Raw genomic sequence first — 26,545 nt, 5'->3', positions numbered from 1 at the left:
CTTGCTAAGGCTGCTCAAAGCGCCAGCCTACCAGATAACCGATCTGCAAATTCAGAGCAGTCAAAACACTGTTTCTAATGTAAGAAACGCTTTGTGAAGCGCTTTAAAACGTGGCACTAAACGCGTAGATGCTGTACAGGCAGCTTCTCCAGCGTGTGCGCCCCTTGGGCTGTGCAAGGGGATTTCTGCAGCGGGGAGAATCCTAGCTACTGGGAGTGAGCCTCGGACAGGACAGCGGGAAGTGCCCTCTGCTTCCCAATCGTCCTCCAGCAATGCTCATACCTCTTTTAACAACCCTCCTGAAAAAATTGTTTCAAAGCCCGCAAAGTCTGCTTCTTTGGACTGCCAAGTCAGCCTGGTGCGAGACAAGGGGGAGGTCGCAGAGCACGTCGCCCGGTCGGTACCGACCTTGGGAGCCCTTCGGCCGCGGGGGACGCCTGACAGCGGTGATGGGAGGGAAGCTCCGTGGGGCAGGCGGGCGGGGGACTGGGCCGGGCTGCGCTGGGGGCGGAGGACGCGGGTGGGGTCTGGCTGTGACTGATGGGTCAGATGCGCTTGAATGTTTTAGAAAAGGGGGGGCACTGCGCCGCCGGCGCGACTTTGGCCACGGGGTCTGGTGCGCGGCTGACGGACACGGGGCTCTGCCGCAAGCGCCCATCTGTCCCTGCCGCCTTCCCGAGCGGAGCGCCCATCGCTGGCCAGCGGCGGCAGCCGGGCCCGGGCGGGGACACGCAGCCGGGGCGGGGAGCGCGGCGACAGCCAGCGGAGTGCATTTGCCTCGCCTGGCCGGCGGGCGGGGAGGATCGGCTGTGCTCCGCTCGGCGAGGTGAGGGGGAGACGAGCGGGGCGACGCCGAGCAGGTCCGGCCGGAGGGGGTAGCTGGCCGCGGCCGCCGTCGCGCAGGTTTTCGCCCCGGCGCTGCTCTGCCGGCTGAGCCGCCCGCAGCGCCGGGGCCGCCCGGGGACAGGCAGCGCCCCGGCCCCGGCCCCAGGGCAGCGAGCGGCGCGGCGCGCTGTCCCCGCAGCTGACGCCCTGTCCCTTCTCTCCGCGCAGGTCGGCGCTGACGGCGGCGGGGGCAATCTGCCGTGCCGCATAGCCATGCCCGCCCTCCTCCTCCTCCTGCTGCTCCTCAGCTGCCGCGCCGCCGCTGAGGACGACGGCTCCCTGCTCCGGCCGGGCCCGGGCCGGCAGAGCGCGGCCGCCGCGGCCCCGACGCCCGCGCTGCGCGGCGCCGAGCACAACGCGTCCCGCCCGGCCGCGCTGCCCAAGGGCGCGGGGGCTGCGGGCGGGCGGCCGCGTTCCGCCTCGCCCCCCATGTGCACGGGGCAGACGGAGATCAAGGAGACTTTCAAGTACATAAACACGGTCGTGTCCTGCCTGGTCTTCGTCCTGGGCATCATCGGCAACTCCACGCTGCTGCGGATCATCTACAAGAACAAGTGCATGAGGAACGGCCCTAACATTCTCATCGCCAGCCTGGCCTTGGGCGACCTGCTCCACATCATCATCGACATCCCCATCAATGTGTACAAGGTGAGGAGGGGCCGGGGATGGATTGGGGGAAGGGCGCGGGAGTGCGACGGTCACCCCTCGGTGCTCCTTGTCGGCCCCCGCTGATGCCCGTCCCCGCCGCGGGGAGACGCGGCAATTCCTGGCTGGGAGACACCCGTGGACTTCACCTCACGACACAGCCCTGCCCGAGGGTGGTATTCTGGTCAGATGTGGTCACAGAGGGCAGCCTCTCTGTGATACCGTCCCATCTCTCTCAGCGTTCCTGGCTAGGAATGGGGCAGAATGGAGGTGGCCAAGCTCTGAAAATCGCTTGATAACAGGTGCTGTCGCAGGGGTAAAGGAAGTAAATGCAATAGATAAATGTTCAGTGGGCTGGTCGAGGAATGGAGGGGAGACACAGAGGACCTTCTTCTCCTGTGGGTACCACTTGGTCCCTTGTGCTCAGCTGCGGCGAGCTTGGTCGTGATACTTGGGTCTGTACAGTCCCTTCTGGCACGGGACCTTTTCTAGGAGGAACCAAGATCGCTCAGCTAAGTGGTTTTATACATCTCTTGGTTGGGAGGCACGACGCTTGCCTGGGATGTGAACCCTTTCGCCCTTTGCCGGTGTTGCAGCATGGGCGGCTGAGAGGGAATGAGCCACACCTGCTCCTCTTGCACCTTCAGTAGTCAGTGTTTTGACTTGGTAAGACCTGCCATGGAGGGAATGCAACCCCTGTCTTCTCTAAACCAGCTTGTGCAATCCATTTGTCCTAAGGAATTGGTTGTGCAGTTGAATCCAGCTTCTAGTTGTAATCTACCACTCTTTGAAGGTGTACTTGAAATAATGAAGCCCCTTCTGCTTTGAAAGTCTGGATCCCTGAGCACCCTCATCAGTGACTTCATAAAGTGAACCGAAGAGTCTTCATTTATCACATTCTCTTCACTTTATATGCATGATTGTAAAGTAGGGGTTGGTACTTGTACTTTTAGGAAGCCACTGAAGGGACAGATTTTGAATCCATGATAATTATCCCAGAAGCTGCTGAGATGAGAGAATCTTCTCTCTTTATCCTTATAAAATATTCAAGTATTGCAAAGCAGGGAATGTCATCATTGTGTTAAATTAATGATCCAGTTAATTTAGATTACATGATAGTTCTCAGATTTGAAGTTTCAGTGGTTTTTATGCTGTACACTCTTGATTCTTGTGAGAGGAGTGTGCTCTTTTGAATGAAGGTGGAATTTAGAAGCAAAATAACTGCTTTAAAAAGGCGTTTTTGCCAAAAGATATATTTAACAAAAATTCTTTTTGTCTGTTCTCATAAAAACCAAAAAGATTAAATCAATAACAGCTGCTCAGTATGAGACTTTGCAATGTCAGTGATAATTTCAAAATTTGTGTTAATATGCAGTAATATACCTCAGTTCTTAACCTTAATTGAATGTCACCAAGTGTATCATTGTGAGTAGGTTGGAGAAGGAGGAATAAAGGGTCAGACTGCTGACCAATAAATATTACACCAGCTGCAAGTTTGGGATTTTTATTGTGCTATTGATAATGCTAGGAGCTGTGCAATAGCTCTCAGGTGCTAATCTCCCTCACATCTACTCATCTTACTGAAGAGCCCATAATCACTTTATATTATTCCTTATAATAATGAGTGGAATATTTGCTATTTTAAGACAGAATTTTTGAATAAATGCAAGCTAAATAAAAAAAAAAAAAGAAAGAAAGAAAGAACACCTATTAGATACTGTGTTTATTTAATCAAAATTTTGAGGGCAGTTTGAGTTGATAACTTTTAATCAATTCTACATTCCACTTCATTCTGGAGCAACAGGGGGAATACATACAGTAATGCAATAAAAACCTGTCTTTGATCACTCAGCAATACCAGAAGCGAAGGCTCCCTCAGTAAATCAAACATACTTAGCAATTGTAACTTGCAGTTTGAAACAATTTAAAACTGCATGAAACAGGTCCAGATTCAGAATTTGCTACCACATGGTTAAGTAAGGCAGCTGGATGAAACAGTGTGAGAGAATTTCTCATGTTAATAAAATGCCAACAGTTCTTTCCACAACACTTGCCCTAGAAAGTGTGAAAGTGGCTGTGAATGCTTTCCAGACAGCCCCGTAGGAGACAATTCAAAAGCTGCTCTAGAAGAAGCTTTTTATTAGGTATTAAAAGGGATAACTGCAAAAGATGTCCCCTGTGACTGTTTAAGTGAATACATAAGTAGCTGAAAAAGTGTACAAATGAAAATTGACATCTCCCAAGTCAAGGGTATCTAAAAAAAACCAGGTGTTACCTGGATAGGGAGGCAAATGCACTCCAATGCACAAGATGCTTGTTAGTCCATTGCACTTGCTAAATTTAAATATCATTCAATATATTCAGTAGAAAATAGAAAATATCAGAATCTGTCACGCAGTCAGGGAACTGGCCAGGAAATGAGGACTTGAAGGGTGTTCAGTTCCAGCATGTCTAACCTGGCAGACCTCTTTGGCATTCCCCAAAATCCTGGTAAATGGTCTGGCTTTGCCTGGATCTCTGAGCTGCAGAATGGGAAGCAGAGGAAAGTCTGAGACAGTCGTTCTGCAGTCTGCAATGGTTTGGCAGTGTAGATACTTTGCAAAATTGCTACTAATTGGATGTGCAGGTGATCTTATGCTGCTCCACTAAACAGACTAAGTAAGTGCATCCTTATTAATTTGAGGACACAAACAGCAATTGCGGAACAGAAGGTTAGAGTAGGTGGTCAGTGAGCTTTTTATGTGCACTTAAACTTTGGAAGACAAGACAATGACAGCTTGTGCACCTAACAGTACAGGTCTGCAGTTCTGGACAGTTTGTGCTGACCTTCCCAAGTAAATAAAGTTGTTAAGACCCCTGTCTAAGACACCAAAACATCAGGACTGGAAATTCCAAACTTAGACTAGCTTTGCCTTTCAAAGGCTTAAAAAACCATAATCAAATCACAGAGTAACATGCTTTCTCTTCTGATACACGAACATCATCTCTCTCTCTCTCTCTCTCTCTCTTATTTTGTGATATTTATTCCTGTATATTAAATTCAATTTATTGTCATATCCCAGTGAACTTTTAACAAGGGGAGCAATCTAGGCTCTGCACAGTATTGTGGGGCGTTCTGAACTCTGACTACCAACAAATGTCTGAGGAAGGATATCTACCTGGCAATACTGTCATAGGTTTCTTATTTCTCAGAGTGCAATGGAAGAGTAAAGAAATTTCAAGGGAAGGAAAAAAAAATCAAGTCTTTATCCATGCCAGTAATCATGGGCAGGCTTTGTAGACAGTGATTTATTTTCATTAACTTAATTTAGGGATTACATAAAAATTATGATTAATGTAATATGGCGTTATCAAGCACTGGAAATACAAGAAATGCCAGATTAGGGATTCTGTATATCATGCAGACACAAATTGGCTTCTTTTTAAATCCAGCTATTCTCTGAAAAAGGCTCTGAAAAAAGATTTCCATGGAAATTTGTGATTAGCTTACTAACTCTTGTCATGCAGGTACCTGTAGGCCATACATTATGATAAAGCCAACCTTTTTCTAACTTTGTAATCAAGGTGCTTCTCTTTAGAAAGGATTCTCTAATATTCCATATTAGAACTCTTGGTTGCTTGTTCTTCTGATGTTAAAGATAGTGGCTGTTTTATTGGAAGAAATGCATTATTTCCTTTCTTTCAAGATCTGAACCACTTACTTCAGGTCTTGCAAAGTTCATCTCAGAGTTTCTTACACAAAGGCTATCGATTTTTTACTATATTGAGCTAGAAGTCTGTTTTGCTTAAGAACCCTTTATGGTGAACAAGTGCAGGTTATAGGCACTTAAGAAAGATCTGAATTGTTCAGTGGAGGAGCCTGTGTGGACCCTGCAGGCAGTGGTGGGGAGGGGTAACTTTAGATGGGAACAGTCCATTCTCAAGTCAAGTATACAGAGTAGTGGAAATGAGTGCTGTTAAAAGTAAACATACATAGTTTTCATGGTGAATCTCCTAACTGAAGTGAGTTAGATGATGCTAGCATAGATTTGTAAATTGAGAGTAGTTTTTTTCATTATGTATACATTTGTTGTGTATACATTCACGTGTATAAAAGATGCATGTGACAAATTTCAAAGCAAGTTTTGACCTGTTTTGGCTTTTTTGTCTACCCTGTGTTCATTCATCCCAATCTGACGGCAACATGGCTTTCTAAGTGGTTACTTTTGATGCAGTCCTTCCACTGGAGTTGTGAAATCGCAGAATTTTTTTACTTCAACAGCACATTATGAGGTTTCTGTCATTTTCAAGATGACTGTATAAAATTACTTTGTCTTAATTTTTTAAAATTAGGCTTCTAGCAGGAGTTATAATAAAGATAAAAGAAAGGAGTTGCATGGTTCATATTAAGATTTTACACTGTTTATTGGATAGATCAATAAAGCATTCCTAGCTACGCTTGGAAGCAGGAAATATATTTTCTTGTCTAAAGGGGAGATCCTCACCTTGACATAATTATCGCTAAATAGTAGTAAGTTTGTAGTGTTGCTTGACTTACCCCTGACCATAACCTTAATTTCTTGGTCAAATTTTCTGTTTTGAAAAATGCTTGCTCCTCTAAAATATCTGAATGACCTCCCTGTGTAAAAAAAAAAAAATCAGGTGAAAATCTACCAGTCGTTTCAGAGATATCTTGAAAAACTGTTATGTGTGAATTAGGTGTAGAGCTGCATGTCTGGTTTCTGTTGTACCTGCTGTTTATAAATATGAAGATCAAGTCCAATGTCACTTGCTGTGAACGCGCGGCTTGGCGGAAGCGCGAATTCCTGCTCTGCGTTTCCCATGTGCATTCACTGCTCAGGACTGAGTACTGATGGGAATATTCGCACGCTCTGCTGCTTCTTCCTGCTCGACTGCAGCCCCTGAGCAGCAGTGGGTTGGAGCCAGGTATCAGCCTTCTGGCTGGGGACCACAGCAGCTGCGCCCTAGAGCAGCACATCGTGCTCACAGCCTAGCTCGTTCCAGCAGCAGATTAAGAACATCTTTCAGTTCTTGCACAACCAAGAGGAAGCAGAGTGGGAATTGTGATTCACAGGTGTGTCTGTGAGTCAGAACATCTCTTGGGGCTTCTTTCATAGCTCTGCTGCTTGCACATCAGTTTAGGCTCAGATCTGTCTGGTCTGAGAAAGTGTTGGCTAGGTATGCATCAGATGTATTGGTTCTTTTGAGTATGATTTCACTTCATTCTGCAATGTTTTCCCTTTCCTTTTGATCTATTTCATCTTAAACATATCTCTGCTGCTCAGCAATTAAAACTTTGCCTGTGTAAAATAAGCAACTATAAAACATTGGAAAGGTCACTCCGAATACAGCCAGTGGTAGACTACTCTTGGCATCTTACTTATGAAAATACAACATTATTTTTTCTCTTTGCTGCCACTTGGCAGTATCTCCTCTCATGGCTCCAAGTCATTTGTTATTTGTAAAATGACAATCTTTTTACGGCTATCCTATTGTGACTCATAAGAGAATAATTTTACTCATACAAAATTGCAATAGGCTCATCTGTGTTTCACTAAGAATTACCACTGTCCACAAAGGTGATGCTCCCAAATACTTTACGCTGGATCTTCACTGTACATCAATCCCCGAAGGGGATTAGCAGTACAGAGAACAAACAGAAACATCAAGGAAACATAGTTCAGCAATCAAAACATTCTTTTTTTTTTTCTTTCTTTTACTTTCCTAATGTTTTCAAGCTTTTGGTGTAAAGCATATCATTAGCCACTTGCAATACCACGATAGAGAAACTTGTGACTCATGCATTAAAATGCTCAAATTTCACAATACATCAGCTGCAAGACATAAAGCACATGTTTTTGCAATCCAGTGCAGACAGCTGCATGTCCATTCTGCCCTGATATAAGCTGGCTGAATGAAAGTAATGTTTTTATGCTATGATGAACCGAAGCTAATGCATCCTTTCTCTCAGTAGACTGCGTTTAGTCGTGTGGCACACCTCTATAATCCCAAACTGGAGCTGGCTCAAATCCAGTCAATTTGGAGCACAGGTGTGACTGCACCTGAGAGATAAATATTAGTTCAGCGAAATCTACAACATGTGGCTGAAGGGTTGTGATTTTAGGGAAGAGAGACAGAGAGTGCCTACACACCAGCTAGGTGTAAATAAAAGCTTTCAGCAGATCCTGCCAATAGAGATTTGACCAAAGTTCTGCATTTCAGTTACAAAGAAAAGAATATTGTACTTCAAAGTGCTTTTTTAATGAGTTCTCTCCAGTCTAATATACACGCACGTACAACAGGTACCATAAATAAGTATACAATGTATTTGCTACCCAGTCCTTGCTTTCTGTGGCAAATAGATGTTAAAGGCTGGGGGTTCACTGCCTGATTGATATAAATTAGTTCAGGTGTCATTGAATTCTGTAAGGTGTAAATTTAGAATACATGTAATTATTCACACTACAGTTTTAATAGTAGATTGTTACTGTCATCCCCCTACAAAAATTCAGAAGTCATCTCAGGGAGAGGCTTTACTGAAAATACTTTAATCACACACTGTGTTATTTTCCCACATCACATAAGTAAAAGATACTGTATGGTTGTTACAACCTCATCCCTGCTTCCTGTGCTTTATTACTTTTCATAAAATTCTCGAGAAACGTAAATCCTTAGAATTTATTTCTCTGCTTCATTTTGGCAGAGGCATTATATTTATTGTCTTACTTAAGTAGATCATTGAAGAAATGGCTGGGCCACGTTGCAGTTTGTGTACTGCTGTCCTTTTAAAGATTCCATTACAGCACAGAGCTAAAGCAGATATTTGGAGGTATTCTTGGTATCTGAAAATACCAATACTTGGTGGGCACTTCACAGAGATTCCCAAAAGACTATGGTCATGAAATATTCTTAGCTTCTTTTGTGTTCAAATAAAATTGTATTTAAATTATATCAGGACTCTTCAAAAAACTCTTCTGGACCATGTAAGTGTTTACCCTTAGATGGACATGAATGTTTGCATAAGGACTTTGCTGAAGCAAACCAATGTGAGCAGGCAACTCTGTGGCTACTTTAGTTATAGAATTATGGAATAGTTAAGGTTGGCAAAGATCTAAGATCATCAAGTCCAACTGCCAACCTTGCCACCACTGTATTCATCCCTAAATCACATCCCCAAGAGCCACATGTACATCTTTCTTTAAATCTTCCCTGAGCGGCCTGTTTCAATGCCTGGCAGCCCTTTCAGTGAAATTTTTCCTAATTCCCAATCTAAGCCTTCTCTGGTGCAACTTGGCCATTTCCTCCTATCCTTTTGTTTCTTACTTGGAGAAGAAGCCATCCCCCACTTCCTTACTGCCTCCTTTCAGGCAGTTGAAGGAAACAACAAGGTCTCTTCTTCTCAAGACTAAATGATCCCAGCTCCCTCAGCTATTCCTCATGCAACTTATTCTTCAGACCTTTCATCAGCTTTGTTGCCCTTCTTGGAACGGAATTGTAGAGAGGGGCCCAGAACTGGACACGACACTTGAGGTGTGGCCTCACCAGTGTCAAATACAGGGACAATCACTGCCCTGGTCTTGCTGATCCAGGCCAGGATGCCGTTGGCCTTCTTGGCCACCTGGGCTCATGTTCAGCCAGGTGTCACTAGCACTCCAAGGTCCTTTTCTGACAGATGTTTCCAGCCACTTCCCTACTCCTCTCCCTGCCTGAAGCACTGCATGGGGCTGTTGTGACCCAAGTCTTGTTGAACCTCATATCCTTGGCCTTGGCCCATCAATCCAGCCTGGCCAGAACCCTCCTTAGAACTTCATAGCCTTTCTGATTCCAAGAAACATCCACGCAGTATAATGATCTATTCTTCCATTCTTACAACCCTCTTAAATTAATTGTTGGAAGAGACCTGAGCCAAGGGAAAAATTTTCCAGTCTCTTTTGGGTAGTCCTCATTCCTCCTTCTCCTCTTCCACTTTGTAGCCCTGTATCTGCATTAGATTCCAAAGACCTCATTTGAAGAAAGTTATAAAAAACAGAGATGGGCTTAGATAATCTAACTAATTACAGAAATTCCAGAAGTTTACTCTTCTATATAACAATTGCGTCTATTTCTTGGCACAGCCCTTGTTGTGAAGAATGTTGTTTTAATGAAAACTGGAAGATTTGGCTGCTGCTCTGGTTTATTGGACCATCATAGAAGCTCACAGCAGAGTTCAAAGGCTAAATGTTGCTAAACTGAGGCTACAGACGTTTGTCTGTTCGTAGAATCAGCTGTGAGGACGGTGCTTTCTGTGTCCAGTAAATCTTTTCCCCTAAATCAGATAAAATGTGCAGCTAGGGGTGTAACCAGATTTCCACTAAAGTGTACGATTCAAAGTGTAAGTGAGCCAACCTGAAATACATAGTGCTGTTTTCTCTATTTGTTAGTTCTTAGAGGTATGCTGAAGGTGTAGGTAGTCCTTCTGGTTCTATTATACAGAATGTTGGTAAATGGTCAGTGAAGACCATTAGTGAGGGATTTGTCTGTTGTCTTTACCTTCTGCAAAACATTTAGATCAAAATATCTGCGTGTGCTCCTTGAGTGTCCAGCAGGTCCTTTCATTTGTTATCAGAGGGTCACCTAAAAACTGTGGGGAATACATTTCTCTCCAGTGTTGCCTGAATTCTCAGCTGATGGAGCCTAGACACTAAGCTTCAGATAAACCCCACCCCAGATAAGCACCTACTGGCTTTGTCCCTGTTCTGATCAGCCTCAAGTAATTTTCTGTATTTCTGGTCAAGAGTGTGTTATTTGAAACATGTAAGAAAAGCAATGAACACTCAAGGCAGATAAAGACAATTCAAATATGAGGAAGATCCTCGCCTGCTCTGTCATTTTTTCCCATGAACACTGGGGTGATGAAGTCAGAAGCAAAAGGAGTGGAGTTTGCAGGGCTTAAGGAGGCGGGACTAAGACTTAAGTGATACCCTTGTCCCACCAGGGAGTGACTGCTGCAACTGTCTAGTTTTTAGGTCACACCCCTCAAGGGCTCCCTCGTGAAAAGGTTCTTGAATAAGTTTTGCATAGAATCATAAAATGGTTTGACTTGAACTTGAGAGGTTGTCTGGTTCCAACCTCCATGGCATGGCATGGGCAGGGACACCTTTCAGTGGATCGGGGTGCTCGGTGCCCTGTCCAGCCTGGCCTGGAACACTTCCAGAGATGGGTCATTCACAATATCTCAGTTTAAAGCCATTCCCGCTTTGTTCTATGACCAAATGCCCTTGTAAAAAGTCCCACTCCAGCCTTCCTTCAGGCCCCCTTTAGGTACTGAAAAGTTGCTACAGGGTCACCCCAGTGCCTTCTCCAGTCTGAGCAAACCCCATTCAGCCTGTCTTCATAGGGCAAGACCTGGTGGAAAACAGTCAAGACATAATTCCATGTTTTAGCATTTGGAAGGACTTTTTTTTTTTTTTTAATAATTCTTGTTTTCTTTTCACAGCTACTTGCAGAGGACTGGCCCTTTGGTGTCGAAATGTGCAAATTAGTGCCCTTCATTCAAAAGGCGTCAGTGGGCATCACAGTGCTGAGCTTGTGTGCCCTCAGTATAGACAGGTGAGACTCATTTTCCGTTGAAGTCTCGGATTTATTTTTTTTTCGTACCAGCCTTGGCTCAAATTCCACTCAGCTGATACAATGCAAATAAGATGAATTTAAGCCAGTTAAACTGGGTGACTTTTCTCATATTTTGAATTTGTAAATGTGTGCTGTTGCTTCAGGTACCGAGCAGTTGCTTCTTGGAGTCGCATTAAAGGAATTGGAGTGCCGAAGTGGACTGCTGTGGAAATTGTCCTGATCTGGGTTATATCAGTGGTCCTGGCTGTTCCAGAAGCTATTGCATTTGACATGATTACGATGGAGTACAGAGGAAGGTATCTTAGAATCTGCTTGCTTCACCCCACGCAGAAAACACCCTTTATGATGGTAAGTCACTAACATTTATAAAATCTCTGGGAGAGTTCCTTGGATCTTTGCAGTGTTGTGTGGATTGTAATGTGAACAGGTGTATATGACATGTAGTGGATATAATGTTCAAATGAAATACTGACATTTCTGAAGCATACTGGTTCAAAGGAAAGCATTCAGAAATCTTTGACTTTTTGTGGCCTTTGAACATACTACTGTCTTGTCCTGTTTTCTCACCTGTAATGTACACCTTACTTCAGAACAGACTGACCAATTGGTCAGCATGCTTAGCAAAATGCTCAGCATTTAATTCCTGGCCATGTTTTTGCTTTGCTTTTTTCATTACAGTTCTACAAGCAAGCTAAAGACTGGTGGCTGTTCAGCTTTTACTTTTGTTTGCCACTGGCTATCACAGCATTTTTCTATACCCTCATGACTTGTGAGATGTTAAGAAAGAAAAGTGGGATGCAGATTGCTTTAAATGACCACTTAAAACAGGTAAAAATTTATCTCTGTCCACTCTCTCACTGTAGAAAGGCTAACTAATAACTTTATTGATTTTCCTGCCACATCATTCTCTTCTTGTATGACTTCAGGATTAGAAGCAAAGAGAACTTTCCTAGCAGTGGTGCTGCTGAACTCATACATAGATATATATCAGAGCCCTCACAAACCTAAGATTTTTCTGAAAATCACAAAATAGTTTCTTTCTTGTTTGGTTTTAATGTTTCAGGTTTAAAAGGTTTTATGTCTTCTGTACTATAATGAGTGTTGGCTGTTTTGTAATGCAAACTGAAGTCATGCTCTAGTCTAGAAGGTACTGCTATAAAACTGCTCATTATTTTGAAGCAAGTTCTTGCTGAACCATAGTGAGGTTAGCAGTATATGTTAGCAGAACAAAACATTTTCCAGCATACATTCCTAGGTACTAGTTCCCCAGACACAAACATCAGACGTCACTAGAATTAAACTGTGTTTGTTCTGTAATGTGTATTTGTGCTCCTTTCCTCTTACCTGGTTAGAGCTGTAATTGGAATATCTTCAGGCATTTAAAATAAGATGTGAGATCAAAGCACAAGGAAATGCAATTGAAACCAAGCTGGTATTTGAAAGTGATCAGGAAGACAAATATGTTCTTAATTTTAATTTAAATTATTGCTTAAATTAATGTTTTCATGACCTCAATTTTTCATATTACTCATATTTCTTGAAATAAGAGATACATCAAATCAGTGCGAGACATCTAAAACAATAGAAAAGATCAAGCACGTATTCCAAGAAAATAAGCTATTTGATGTTTTCCTAGCTCCTATTTTGAGAGGCTTTTTAATCTTGTTTATTAAACATTTGGATATTAGAAGACAACAATAAGGCAGAGAGAGAGAGAGAGAGAGAGTGAGGAACTGTAACACTGTTTTGTCCAATTTTCTTTCTCAGAGACGTGAGGTGGCCAAAACTGTGTTCTGTCTGGTACTTGTTTTTGCCTTGTGTTGGCTCCCACTTCACTTAAGCAGAATCTTGAAACTCACTATTTATGATCAGAAGGACCCCAACAGATGTGAACTTTTAAGGTGAGGATGCAAAAATAAAATGTCTATATATTGTGGGCATTCTCCTTAAGCATATTTGGATTTCCAATTGAACTAGCTTATTTTGTACGTCTAGAGTTGTCTCCGCTTGTTCATCTAAGACCCTCTGGTTTCACTCCAGTGGCAGAGAAAGAAAATTGTGAGGAATTCCCTTTCTTTTCCCCATCTTCCTGGTGATCCTTTTTGGGCCTGTTCTTCTGTCATGTGGTGCTGTGAGAATAGAAAGGGGTTTTCTGTCCCTATTTTCCATTTCAACAGAACAGCTAGGATTCAATTTGTGCAAAAAGACCTTGTGAACACCTTATTCCAAAAGTTAAGATGGTTGTATCTCCTGAAATTACTTTCATGAGAATTGTCTTCTGATTCAGACTTTTTTGTTGAGTGTAACTGTTACCTGCATGAGTTAGTCCTCATTAAAAAGTTTAAGCCTTATTACTATTACATTTAATAGCTAGATTTGATCGAGTGAAACCAAGTCTAATTTCCATAGTTGTGATCCTTTACTAAACCTTTTCAAAGCAAATGAGAAGTGTCTCACTAATTTCTACACAGCTTTTTTCTTGTGATGGACTACATCGGTATTAACATGGCTTCACTGAACTCCTGCATCAATCCAATAGCTCTGTATTTGGTGAGCAAAAGATTCCAGAACTGCTTTAAGGTAAGTGGCTGCTGGGAGTTGCTCCTCTGATTAAAAGATGATGTCAGTAGTAAAATTCATTCCTTAACATGCACAAAGTGTTTTAATATTTTGCTTTAAATTTTAATTGGGTTATGGTAAACGTTCTCTCCCTCTCCTGCTGAAGTTCCATAGGAAGGAAAGGTTTGAAGGCAATAAAAAGAGAAAACAAAAGAGCAGAATGTACAATAAACCCTCTGAGGACCATGCTAATCAGTGCTACATCACTTCCTGACTGGAGCTGGCACCCAGCTATTTCCAGAGCACTGACAAAGCAGACTGGGACTGTGCTGCAGAGATTCACAAAGCCATGTCCTCTGCATCCTGACAGGGAGGGTGCTGACCCTGGGCTCCCTCCTCCTGGCTGAGCACTTCAATTAGCCATGTGAAGGCAGAGGGTGCAAATCTGTACTTGTCCTTTTCCAGTGCCAACATTTTATTAGACAGACCTGTTCGTAGTTCTGGTTTGGTCTGAGTCAATAGAGCTGGGCACTAATTCTCCACACAGGATTTCAGGCTCTGGATTGCATATGGTTTGCAGCCCTTCAGCCTTCATGTCTGCTTGGAAAATACAAAGATTTGGGCTTCTTTTGTGAACCATTTCTATCTTCAGACACTGTATCGAAGTCCTTGCATTGCCTATGGCAAATTGTTAGATTTTTCTTTTCTTGTCAAGCATTTAACCACTGGCGACAGCGAGGGTTATTGTCTGGCTGTTTAAATTCTTTACTAGCAAGATGAAAAAATCTTTCAGGCAGAAGCCAGTCAGCTCTACATCTAGTAACGTTAATGTATTTCCCACATAATTGTGCCAGCACAGGTTGCAGAGGTTTTAGTGCTGGTCTTGTCTTCCCAGTCTTTGCTGCTGGCTCCCTGAAAGAGTCACTGAAGCTGAGAGCACATAAGAGTAATCCAGCATCCTGAGCATGGAAGTAAGTGGGTGTGAGGAAGGCACTTCCAGCACCCAAAGACCAGACAGGACCATGAGAAAAAGGTCTGCAATACATCTAGTAAATGTATGAATTGTAGGTAGGTTTTCACCCTTCTTTTAGCTTCTTTTTTTTTCCACCTCAGAACAATGAGCTAAATAGATGCATCTTGCTTAGAAAGCATAGGTAAGAATATTTTTTTCCTCAAGAACAATTATCTGAGAAAGGACAACAAGGAGTCATAATTTTATTTTCAGATGCATTTAGAATTGCAGACCATATTTGAAGGGGTATGTGTGTGGCTATTGCTATATATAACTACTCAGTATAACTCTTCCTGTACTCCAGCAGTAAGGTTGCTAGTGGGGCCATTTGAGCAGCTCAGAGTTGAACCCCATTTCTGTGCTTTATGCTCTAATCCCAGAACAGCAGCTTGCACATTTGCCATTTCCTACTCTACCCCTGAGAAAGGGCAGCTTTTCAGTGCATTTTGCCATGTGTGCAAAAACAGAGTGATGTAAAATGTTTATTTCTTTTATTTTAACAGTCATGCTTGTGTTGCTGGTGCCAATCCAAAGATCTGTTGTCCCTGGAGGAAAGGCAGTCCTGTTTAAAGTTCAAAGCTAATGATCACGGATATGATAATTTCCGCTCCAGTAACAAGTACAGCTCTTCATAAAACAAGCATAAAAGGTATATTCTTGTACATTAATGCTGGTGCCTTTTTCAGTAAAAGTGGCAATTACTTTTAACAAGATGGTAATATCCAGAAAATCTAGTTTTGTATTTGCACAAAAAAAAAAGAACGTTGAAAAAAATTGTCCTAAAACTGTGTCACGTTGAAAATCATGGACATTTATGAAATCGTAGTTTATGGAACATGAAGAAAAGCATAGAAAGAACAAGTCATTGTTAGCACTTGAATACTTCTGAATCAGCACTTCCAAATGATCCCCACTTCCTGTACATTAAGCAATCGTTTGTATTCTCTGTAACAGTTGTAGGAACTGAAGTCACAGTAATTATTAAGCAGCATAATATCAAGTTAATTGGATCAAAGCCATTCTTATATATAACTCAATGTTTATTATCTTTTATAAAGCAAATTAACCACCATCACTAATGTGAGGTTTTTTAAATAAAGCATAAAATACTTTGTAATAGAAATCTAAATGTTAAAAAGTAGAATTTTTATCAGGTGTATTATAGAGGTAGCTACTGAAAATATTAAAGAATGCAGTAAAGTCAAAAGTGCATTTTACTTCGATGGTTGTTTTTACCTATTACTGCCAGAAGGAACCTCCTGAGGGCTCTATAAATTCCTTTCTGTAGCCACTGTGTGTCTTCAGTGCATTTGGCAGCACTTTGGGTATGAGTGTTTGTGTTTACTGATAGCAAAGGAGAGAAAAACACACCAAAAGCAAAAAATTTATACTAGAAGAAACATACAGACCATGGTTATTATTTCAGCTATTTTTAGTTGAAAACAAATGAATTGTATCCTGTGTAAAAATTGGGCATTCTGGAGCCTTGGGCATTCTAGAGCCTGATGGTTCTTTAGTGGAGATACTTTTGTGACAATTTACAACTGTTTCTGCTATCCAAATACTGTCTTGGGGCAACATTTTTTAGAAATAGTGTGTGGGAAAAAGTGTAACCAAGGTAAAAAAGAGAGAATTTGAACTTCTGTCTTCATTTAGATTTAAATCTTCATAAAGAAAATAATTCATGAACTGTACTTCTAGAGAACAGTACTATGTAGCATACCCATCTTCATACTGTTTTAAAATATATTCTACTTCTGTAGTACTGTATTTATGGGCATAAGAAGATGTGTGATTAGTTTCTCCTTCTGTAAATAGTTCAGTGAAATGTAATGTAATTAATTGTAAAGTATTAAGATATGGGCAGGACCCTGCAAGAACAGAAAAAGATAAAGATGCCTGTAGTAAACATGATGTGTGTTGCCGGGAGCAATGCATATTTTGTATATACATGACAGGTCGTTCTTTGACTTTTCATTTCCTATTAATTTGTTACAGATGTCCCCAAAGACTTATTAACATATTTCATGCACTGTGGCATGAGTTTTTCAAGAAAAATTGTCATATAACATGCTTTTATAAAAGACATGTTTTCAATAGGCTTGGTTTTTTATTATAATAAAATTATTTATCAAAACTCAGGAATTTTTTTATTTTAAATTTCCAGATCTCACATGTAAGGATTTTTACCTTTTTTTCCAGTCTTGATAAACTTCCAGTTTTTTACTAAAGTGCCTGAAATGTGCTCAGGATGAAAACAGCTTCCATTAAAATGTTCAGCTGATGTTAGATGGGTTTCTGACTTTAGGTAGCTACAGCTACCTTGCAGACAGATAAAACCGGGGTGGTGAGCCCCATTCCTGGTGTTGCCCCCATCAAAAGCTGGTAAGTGGATGCTTGTATAATCAAGCTGAGGAGGACCCCTGCACATGCATTTGAGCATGGACACGTGTGTGTTTGTGTGTGAGAGCGTGTGCAAGCGTGTGTGGTGTGTACCACAAGGTTGCTGTTGCCATCTTGCTGCAGCATATCCACTCAGCTGCTCTAATGCTGAACTTTTATAAATATAAATCTATTTTAGGTTTCCTTCTCTACATTTTTGCCTTAATTTTCATGGTAACTTTCTCGCGGTAAGCCATGAATATCACTTCACATCACCCTACCTGCATCTATTTCTGTGAAATGCGTTTCATCTGTTAAGGATGGATAGTAAGTGAAATCCTAGATTTGATACTGATCAGTGTTATTTTCATCAAGTTATATCATTACAATATTGTACATGGATATTATTGTTATTTTTATTTAAAACAGAGCTGTTGAATTGGCAACTCTGTAACATACTTTCCGTTTTTTCCTGGACTAATTCTTTGTTGAGTCCTGCTAAGTCAGATATTTAAGTTTTGCAAATAAAGACCATATATACTGCCCCCTTTTTGGGTTCATATATAAATATTAGTACACTCTTTGTCATTTTTTCCAGTATTATTCAAAGCAGTATTTTTATTGAAGCTTTCATTTCCTGTAATAAAACATTTCAAAACTCTGTTCTTACACAGTTCTAAGATTAAATCTCTTAATACTCCACACAGGTGCTTTTCAGTACATGTGTTTTCCTCCATTCGCTGACATCAGTAAACATGTAACCATTCAATTCAGTTTGAGCAGAATTGTGGCCCAACATAGCTCTTTAAAAAACCTATCTGACATTTGCTACTTTGAACAAAAAAAGAGAAAAAGCCAAATATCTTTTTTTTTATGGAGTTGATCAGAAAACATAGGAAAAGAAGGTGAAATCAGCTTGTGGGGTAAGAGATCCAGTCCAATGCGCTCTAATCCTCAAACAGGATCACAGGTAGCAGAACAGTTGCAGAGAGACACAGGCATCCTTATAGGAATTCAGTGTGCTTCCCATGGTGGGACAGAGTCATCTGTCCCAATGGTCTGAAGAGTTCACACAGAATGGCTCAAGGTTAAAAAAAAAAAAACAACTTGTGAGGAACTACATGGCAACTCTGTTTTTTGGCCTTCAGATAGTAGTTCAGTTCCCCAGCTGCTCTGAATTCTGCCTAAACTGAACTGAAACACTGGTACTACACCTCAAGAGAATCAAATGCAAAAGTTGATGCTTGTGGAGCATCCGCTGTGAGCTGTAACATTTCAGTGTCCTAAACAGCTCCTAATCAAGACGCAGCTGGCTTAGCAAGAGAATGTTGTATGTACTGAAATAATGTTTAAAGGATTTTTAAAAATTGTTCTGTATAGCTGTGTAAAATAATTCTATATTTCATTTTCTGTGATCACTTAAAATAGCAACTTCTGTGGATCAAGCAGTGTAAACATTCTAAATTACCAATAAAATATTTGTAATTTTGATTAATTACAAGAAGACGTCTGACCTTTTTTCTCCTAGGGGGTCCTATTTAGTTGTGAAACAGTGACAGTGATATAAAAAGAAGTAAACAATCCTAATCTAAATATCAAAGCTTTTGAGTGGGATGGTTTTATATAACTCTTTGAAAATTGGAGAGAGTTCAGACTTGCATCTGCATTGCAAAATTGTCTGATGTTTATTGGAACAATCATGCCTATCTTTCCTCTGCTTGTTTTGTGGAGGACGTCAGTCACAATCTGTTTTCTACACAACCTTATATAGTCACAAATTCTCTTGTGTTTGAGACATCACAAATAAAAGGCAAGAAGCTTTTAGTTCATTAATTTAGAAGTTTATACACTCAATGCTGGAATATGCCACAGGAAAACCATCATCCCTTTGTATGCTGACAGTGTAATTTTGTGTGTATTTTAATTTATCTTTCTTGAAGCAATGGGAAACTGTCAGACTAAATATGCTGTAACGGGTCATATACATAACTTTATTTTCATGTGGCATCTGTACATCCTAAACTGTGTTTGATGCTACTGCTGTTTTGCTCCAAGTAGTTAAGTTTCCTTTTGTTTACTTGGTGGCATGTTAAATCCACGTAGATTTGTCTTTTTTCATGGTCCCAGGACCTTTAACACATAGTTCAAGTTTTCAGTGCCTGGAATAGAAGCACCTGTGGAGATGAGATCCCTTGTAAGTAAATGTTCTACTTAGTATCTCTCATGGCCTCTTCACTTCCTTTCCCTTTGTCTTGTGCTACAGTCCAAGGTCTTCACCGGCCATTCATTATGAAGAAGCACTTTTTTGCTCATTTTCTTTAAGATCCTACAGCCTTCTACAGGTAAGCCATAACTGCAGCTTGTTGTCAGCTTTCTAAACATGCTAGAACTTTCCCAGCAATGCCCATGCACATGTATCTTACGTTCTTCAGACACTGACTTACTCTGGCCACTCTTGAGCAGGGCAGATTGGGCACTCTGATGTTGGTGTAGCAGGATGGTCCAGCTGGTAACCTGTGGCTGGGTCTGGTCGACAGAGTGGTTCACCTTTTATTGTGCTGTCCTGCAGCCTGCTGCTCTGACCACCACATTCCTGTGCTCTGCTTAAGGAGGCAACAGAGTTCTCCATGTACATGCTGTGCTCTTGGGTTCAAGTTTTTAAGCCAAGTTGCTGAACACTTCAGAAGACCAAGGCAGACAATAGGACTTAAAAGTGCTGTCATTAAATTAAACCACAACATCTCTTTGGTCTTGTCAGTCTTCCTACGTATTGTCATTTAGCTGTGCAGGCAGTGAAAAGGCACCACGCGCCCCTCCCCTTTTCCTACTATCGGTAGGAAAAATCTACTCTAATGAAAAGTAAAGCCTTCAGAAATTGCTGTTTTACCTTAGTGATCAGTATCCTAAACCTTCATGAAATTGTTGTGACAATCCAAGGATGCCCTGATTGTGGGAGGTAGTATCTGGAAGGAATTTTAAAGCACCATGTGGCAAGTAGCCAGACACATCAGTATCTATATGATACCCATCAGTAGATATCTTCAACTTCAGTGTTGCTATAAAACTTTGCATCTTGTGTAGCCACCTTAGAAAAGTGCTTTGGAAAAAAGTGGGAGTCAAATCCCAAAACCCAGTAAAACCTGAAAGGACACACTGATAAGGAATTAGGGTAACCTGACCTTCAGAAACCACATGCTCCAGAAGTTGCTTCTACCTGGTCTGCTCTTGGGTGAGCGGGATGAGGGGAGGCATTTGTTGCCCTTTTGGCTTTTCATGATCTTCATTTCCCAAACCTTGTGTGAGTAACTCATCCATCAGATTACCCTGAAGAAACAGATCAGTGGTGAAACCAAGGGGGTCAAACAATGGCTCTCACCTGAAGCTGTCAGGAAAGAGAATAATGACAAATCCCCAGGAAGCTCACATCTTCCCCAGAAAAATGAGATCAACATGTGCAGCCTTTGCAGGAGCAGGAACATCTCAAGTTAACAAAACCAAAACTGGTGGATTTGATAAGTTTTAGTTGGAGCTGCAAGTGAAATAGCAGATTTCAAGGAAATTGAAATTTTTTTTAAAATAAAACTGGAACAAGCATCATAATTGCTAATAGGTAATCACAGGACCAGAGTGGATCTTGCCAAAGATACAGGAAGCTTTTTCCTGGAATTCAGCTACAGGAGGTAGCACATCCTACAAATTTGGCCCCACTGGTCTTGAGGAACTAGCATAGATATAGCATGAAAGGTTCATATCTGCTGTAGTCAAATACTCAACACATGCAGTAACCAGGTACATACACTTTTGATAAGTATTTATATGAGTACATAGATAAGAATACAAATATATTTATATATTTATCCCTGTACATATACAAATGAAATATATTTCATATTATGTAATATAAATTGTGTGGTATACAGAATACTTTTCATTTGTTTTATCTGAAAAAGTTTTCAATTAAATATAAAGGATTTTAAAAAACCATATCAGTCTGAACAAAACATAGCCCACTGTCTTTAAAAAAAACATAAACACACCACTTTTAATTTGTTTTATCATTTTAATCTCATATTTTGAATTTTAAGGGTGTTTTAATATATTTGGAGACAATCTTACATTAGTTCATGCCATAATATGAGTAATGTAAGCTATATATGTCACTCATGCAAACTATAAATGTCTGCCTAACCACTGGACTTGTCTATTGAATTTTTAAACTTTGTATTCATTAGCAGGAGTAATAAAGACTGCTGAGCACTGATGGAAATATTTTTATTGTTTTCTGATGTGGATGTCAGTTTATATTAATAAAAGTTTGAAATGCACTACTCACACTGAATGGCTAAACTATGAAAGGTAATGAAGATACAGATAAAGATTTATTAAGTGGTATTCATAAATTCCAAAGAGAATTGGTTAGGAATATTTCTATAATTTTGTCTTTTTAATAATTTATAATTTGAATAATTCATAGCATCAAATTTTGTAGGGGTTTTTGGCTATTAAATGACAACAAAGAAAATACTTTCCCAAAAAATTAAAAACTTTATATTTTTATAGAGATGGAAACATATTGTGAAATAACCTATGACATTAATGCTCTGCATTGAGCACCTCCACATAGATTATGAAGATACTTTCTGTCATACTAACTACTAAAATTCTCTTGTTAAATTTGTTTGCCCAAATTTCATGTTAAGGGAAAAATAGACAAAGAACATGGCAAGCTTCTTGATATTTGCAGCTCATTATTCAGTATCTTGGAAGTGTTTGAACTGTATAACAGTGTTCATACTGAAGTTGAGATATATCACTTAAAAATGTCTTCAGAGGAAAAAAACATTATGTCACAAATAGGTGAGGCCATTTAATATTTGTTTACATACGCACTCACTTTATGCAAGAATTCCACAATTTGTTTTTAGTTGACTGAAAAAATAATAAAGTGATATTATAATAATGTGCAAGTCAAATGCCTTTAAATTACTCTATAAACATATCCATGCATATATGCATTTTTACTTCTGTGTGTGTGTAACTATCTACAAAAATATACATAAATTACATAAGTCAACATAATGGTCAAAGTTTAAAAGATGCTGAAAAAACTAGAGAAGTTATACCTGGGTTTAAAAATACAAGAAATATATAGCATGTGTGATTTGCTGAGACTTCTACTGTGCTTTTGCCTGAACTGAAGAGCTTACAGTTTTCAGCTAGAAGTAACTAAATTTTCCAGCTCTTCAAGGTTTGACAATCCGTACTCCAGTCTTCCCAATTAGTTGCAAAACCTGCAGTTAGAATGACATTTCATGGCACTCTTACAAAAGAGCAGGAATGCCAGCCATGGTGTCTTGGCCAAATTCCAAATTAAATAATTACAGTCTGTTTCCTCTGTTCCTCTCTCTTTTTCCTGCCAATTGCAGCGTGGGTTAGCAGAGCATCCTGCCCCACTCTTCAGTTTCAGACTCTGTATGGAGACATCTGCTGTGTCGTGTGCTGCAGGTGACCACATTTCCATGCTAGAAAGCAGGAGCCTCCCAAATATGTTGACAATTTGCAGAGTATTTGGGAGTGTTTCAGAATGAAAAGTGAAATTCAAATGTGAAATCAGTATCTCAGAGTTTCTTGAAGCATATGTCAACTCAAGGTTAAGTGAATCTAAATCACCCCTATTTTACTGACTTTGTTAAGTTTTATAAACACATCTTAAAAGGCTTTTAAAACTTTTTATATCATTTATTTGTATAGTTGGAGAGATTTATTATGATCTGGAAATTGTTAAATAGTGCTCAAATATTTGAAAAGGCATTAAGGATCTCTACAAGGTTGAGTGTAGAAAGCCATGAGCTGCAGAGTTCAGTGTTCTCCAAGCTCAGGCTGAAATAGTTTCACTGCTTCCAGAGCAAACCAGACTAACTTCTATTCAACTCAGATCTTCGGTAGACTGAGATAGTGTCAGATTGCTGTCTTGCAGGTGGATCCCAAGTGAGGGTTAACTACTTAACTAGCAAGACTAAGTGTTTGAACCATTAGACTGTACAAGTATAACAAGTTCATCATCATTTATTGCCTGTATTAAAAAAAAAAATAAAAAAATAAAAAAGAAAAGTTGCTTGCTTATATCCAGAAATTTCATACACTGTTTTAGGCTGGAAGGAAACAGGACTAGGCAGGAACAGCATCTGCTAGACCAGCTTGCCCCATCCAACCTGGCCTGGAACTCTTTGAGGGATGGGGCATCCATAACTTCTCTCAGCAAACTGTTCAAGTGCCTCACCACCCTCATGTAAAGGAATTTCTTCCTAATATCCAGTCTAAACCTGTAGTTTCAGTTTAAAGCTGTACCCCCTGCTTCTATCACTGTGTGCCCTTGTAAATAGTCCCTCTCCAGGGCCTCTCCAATATATTTAATTGCATTTGTTTGAAACAATCAACAAAGAACTGGCAATATTTGCTTTAAGGTGTCTAATTACTTAAATGCACTTTTGGAGGATTTGACAGATAAGGAGGGGTTGAGAGAAATGGGACTCCATACCCTGGAGAAAAGAGGGCTCAGGAGGATATAATTGATGTGTATAAATACTTGCTGGTATTCAGTGGATATTTTGGAAAGCTGCTCTTATAACACACCAAAACTGACTTCATTGTGAGATAGCTGGACAGCTGAAATAATGGACATTTGGCAGACAAAGATGTGTTGAACTTTCTTAGGTAGTTAGTTTAGTTTAGTTTAGTTTAGTTTAGTTTAGTTTAGTTTAGTTTAGTTCAGTGTGGGCAAATGCATTTCAGGTATAGTGCTAATAACACTAGGCAAGTATGTTTACTTTTTAGTTTAAGTATTCAAAATCTGCATGTCTTCTTCCTGTGGACTATCTGGGTTTGTCTGCCCTTTTATATCCTTCAGGGATTAAGTTATGATGGTACCTCTCACTGCATTATTATTTCATTGTATAGGAAATATAAGACCCTGATGTCTCAAGAATTTCTGAAAAGTTGGGGGTTTTTTTTCTATAACTTGATTAAATAAGATGAACCTACTGCATCTTTTGGAGGGTGAGAAGCAAAGACATATCTTATTTGTAAGGTGACAGTGGTAGTGCATACACTCTCCTCCATTTTGTCTCATAAACAATTGTATGAGTGACGTTGAAGTAGTGATTCTGTTGTTCAGAAACCTTTGATTTCGTTGCACTTCTTGAAAAGCAGGAAGGAAGTTGTGAAACACACATCACATATATACAGATGTCAAGTACAGTTAATGAAGATAAGCAGATGCATTCCTTAATACCAATTAAACAGGAGGAGGGAACACACTGTCCACTTTGATTAGGAATTTTCTCTTCAAGGCTCCCTACTCGACAAGTCTGGTCAGTTTCTTCACCTCATTTATATCAATACACTTTTACATTACTCCTGAAAATATACACCACATTTAAAAAACCCACCAGACTTCTATGTAAGACAGGATTATAGATTTGCAGCTGCTACTGCAGCATAAGTACTTAGGATTGTGACATTTTGCTGTAACAGGCACATGATAGACAGGGACAAACTACTGCACAATATTTGAAAGATATTAAAATCAAAGTTATCTCACATTGAAATTTTACAAAATATTTATCATACATATGATTCTCCTTTCTGTATGTCCCAGAATGAGATTTTTCTCTTTCTACAATGATAAAAAACTTTAAATTATCTTTATACATTGGTCTGATCTTTGCTTTTTGTAGCAATGTATACTACTCACCTTTACAAAGCTTCACACTGACGGTTGCAGCCACCTTAGTAGTCTTTAATTTATCAAGACAGTTTTGAATTCTAGTACCATCTCCCAAACAGCTTCCAGAATCTATTTCATACTCCATTTCCTAAGTGTACACTGTGTATAAACAGCCCAAAATTGCAAAAGTGCTGAACAGAACCACACACACGAATGAATCTCGCAAAGTCTTGCTTGAAATGATCTACCAGCTTGACAGATGGCTCCTGGTTAAGAATGGTTTTAGAACATGATAAGTTCAGAACAACCTTAGAGTGATTACTTTACAGATAAAACTTCTTCAGGGTGTTCACAAGGACATTACGTGAGACAAGGTCAAGGAAAAGTTGAAGTCCAACCTCTAAGCTAGTTCTTATTTCTGTCTCACATAAACATACCATTGCTCAAGCCACCATTGAATATCCAGATCTCTTGAGCAGACCTTTCTGTTCCCATTCATGCTGTATCCAAGTGATTCTGTGGTGCCTTCTGCTGAAACTACCTTCCCACTCTGAGTTTGGACAACGTGGATTTTGAGAGGGGCTGAAAACAATCCTATGTCCACCATGACTCTGCCAGCAAGACACTTCTTTTAAAGAGCTGTTTTCTAGAATATCCCTTTCTCTGAAGCAGAAGATAAGCAGAATTGGTGTCCCTGTCTTGGCTGCTACTTGAACACAGTCAGCTGGAGGTTCTGGGCCTGAAGAAATGGCTTCATGTTTGTGTGTGAGGGACAGGATTCTCAGTGCTGAACTGAATAGTATTCAAAGGAGGGAAGGAGAAGGGGAAGGGGAAGGGGAAGGGGAAGGGAACTCAAATATCTATTTTCAGGGCTGCCACATGAGCAGCTCACTCAGTTCATTAACCTATAACAGAAATACATTCTTGAACTAAAAAAGATAGGGGCAGAGGGAACACTTCCTGGTGCAACAAGGTGCTCTGTAGATTATATTCTGTACCTCATGGTCCCCAGGTTTTAAAAAGCACAGTTATGGCACATGACACTTAATATAGCACAAAATCCACTCTAGGATGACACAGGATTTCTCAGCAGCCTTGTATTGTCACTTGTCTGTCAGATATACATTGGGCATGACATAGACTCTGTTAATTCACACACTAATATCCTCATCAGACACTGAAAGACACTTCAAATGGGGATAGATTTTGTTTCTTGCAAAACTAATCCACTTTGAAACCACTGAAATTGCCCTAGGGACCAAACCAAATCCCAGCTAGTGAAGGACATTTAGGGGCTTATTTACAAACTGCTGTAGACAAGAGACAGAAGCATTTACTTTAGGAATAATAATTCAGGAGGCATCTTAAATTAAAATACAGATTACTCCCTTAGTCTACCATGACTTAACTTACGTATCTGTTCACTACTTTTACATCCATACTCAGTCTTCTCACCTACTTTTTTGCATAATTCCTATTTATTTTTCATGTTAATAAAGTGTTTCTGTGCTTGCATTTAGTGAGAAGGCTGTAATTTTAATTTTGAATTTTCATCGGGTATTTGTGTATTGGCATTGTTTAGGGAAACCTTTTTAGAAAGATATTGTGAAGTTCCAACTGACTATAACATGTAGGAAACCCTTGTTGAAGGCAGAATATACAATATACACACAGGTATCATGGAATCAGGGAACATCTCTGGAAAATTCCAGGGATGAGACTCAATA

At 40.3% G+C, this 26,545-nt stretch overlaps 1 protein-coding gene across 2 annotated transcripts; it reads left to right on the top strand.

The window, feature by feature from the left end:
- Positions 1–334: 334 nt before the first annotated feature.
- EDNRB (endothelin receptor type B) lies at positions 335–18,581 on the top strand. Of its 2 annotated transcripts, none has more exons than XM_066176334.1 (8): positions 335–396; positions 1,054–1,533; positions 11,006–11,118; positions 11,283–11,487; positions 11,818–11,967; positions 12,907–13,040; positions 13,611–13,719; positions 15,214–18,581. In XM_066176334.1, the coding sequence occupies exons 2-8, from the start codon at positions 1,099–1,101 to the stop codon at positions 15,343–15,345; spliced, it is 1,278 nt and encodes a 425-aa protein (XP_066032431.1). In that variant the 5' UTR covers positions 335–396; positions 1,054–1,098; the 3' UTR covers positions 15,346–18,581. The 2 variants fall into 2 exon arrangements, with proteins under 2 accessions (XP_066032431.1, XP_066032430.1); XM_066176333.1 differs by lacking the exon at positions 335–396 and adding an exon at positions 571–826.
- Positions 18,582–26,545: the final 7,964 nt, after the last annotated feature.

Source organism: Chamaea fasciata, unplaced genomic scaffold (genome assembly GCF_029207755.1).
Source record: "Chamaea fasciata isolate MVZ Bird 193981 ecotype frontalis unplaced genomic scaffold, bChaFas1.0.hap1 SCAF_2, whole genome shotgun sequence".
NCBI lineage: Eukaryota > Metazoa > Chordata > Aves > Passeriformes > Sylviidae > Chamaea > Chamaea fasciata.
The sequence above is the reverse complement of the archived record's forward strand: the minus strand, read 5'-3'. Positions and strand labels throughout refer to the sequence as shown.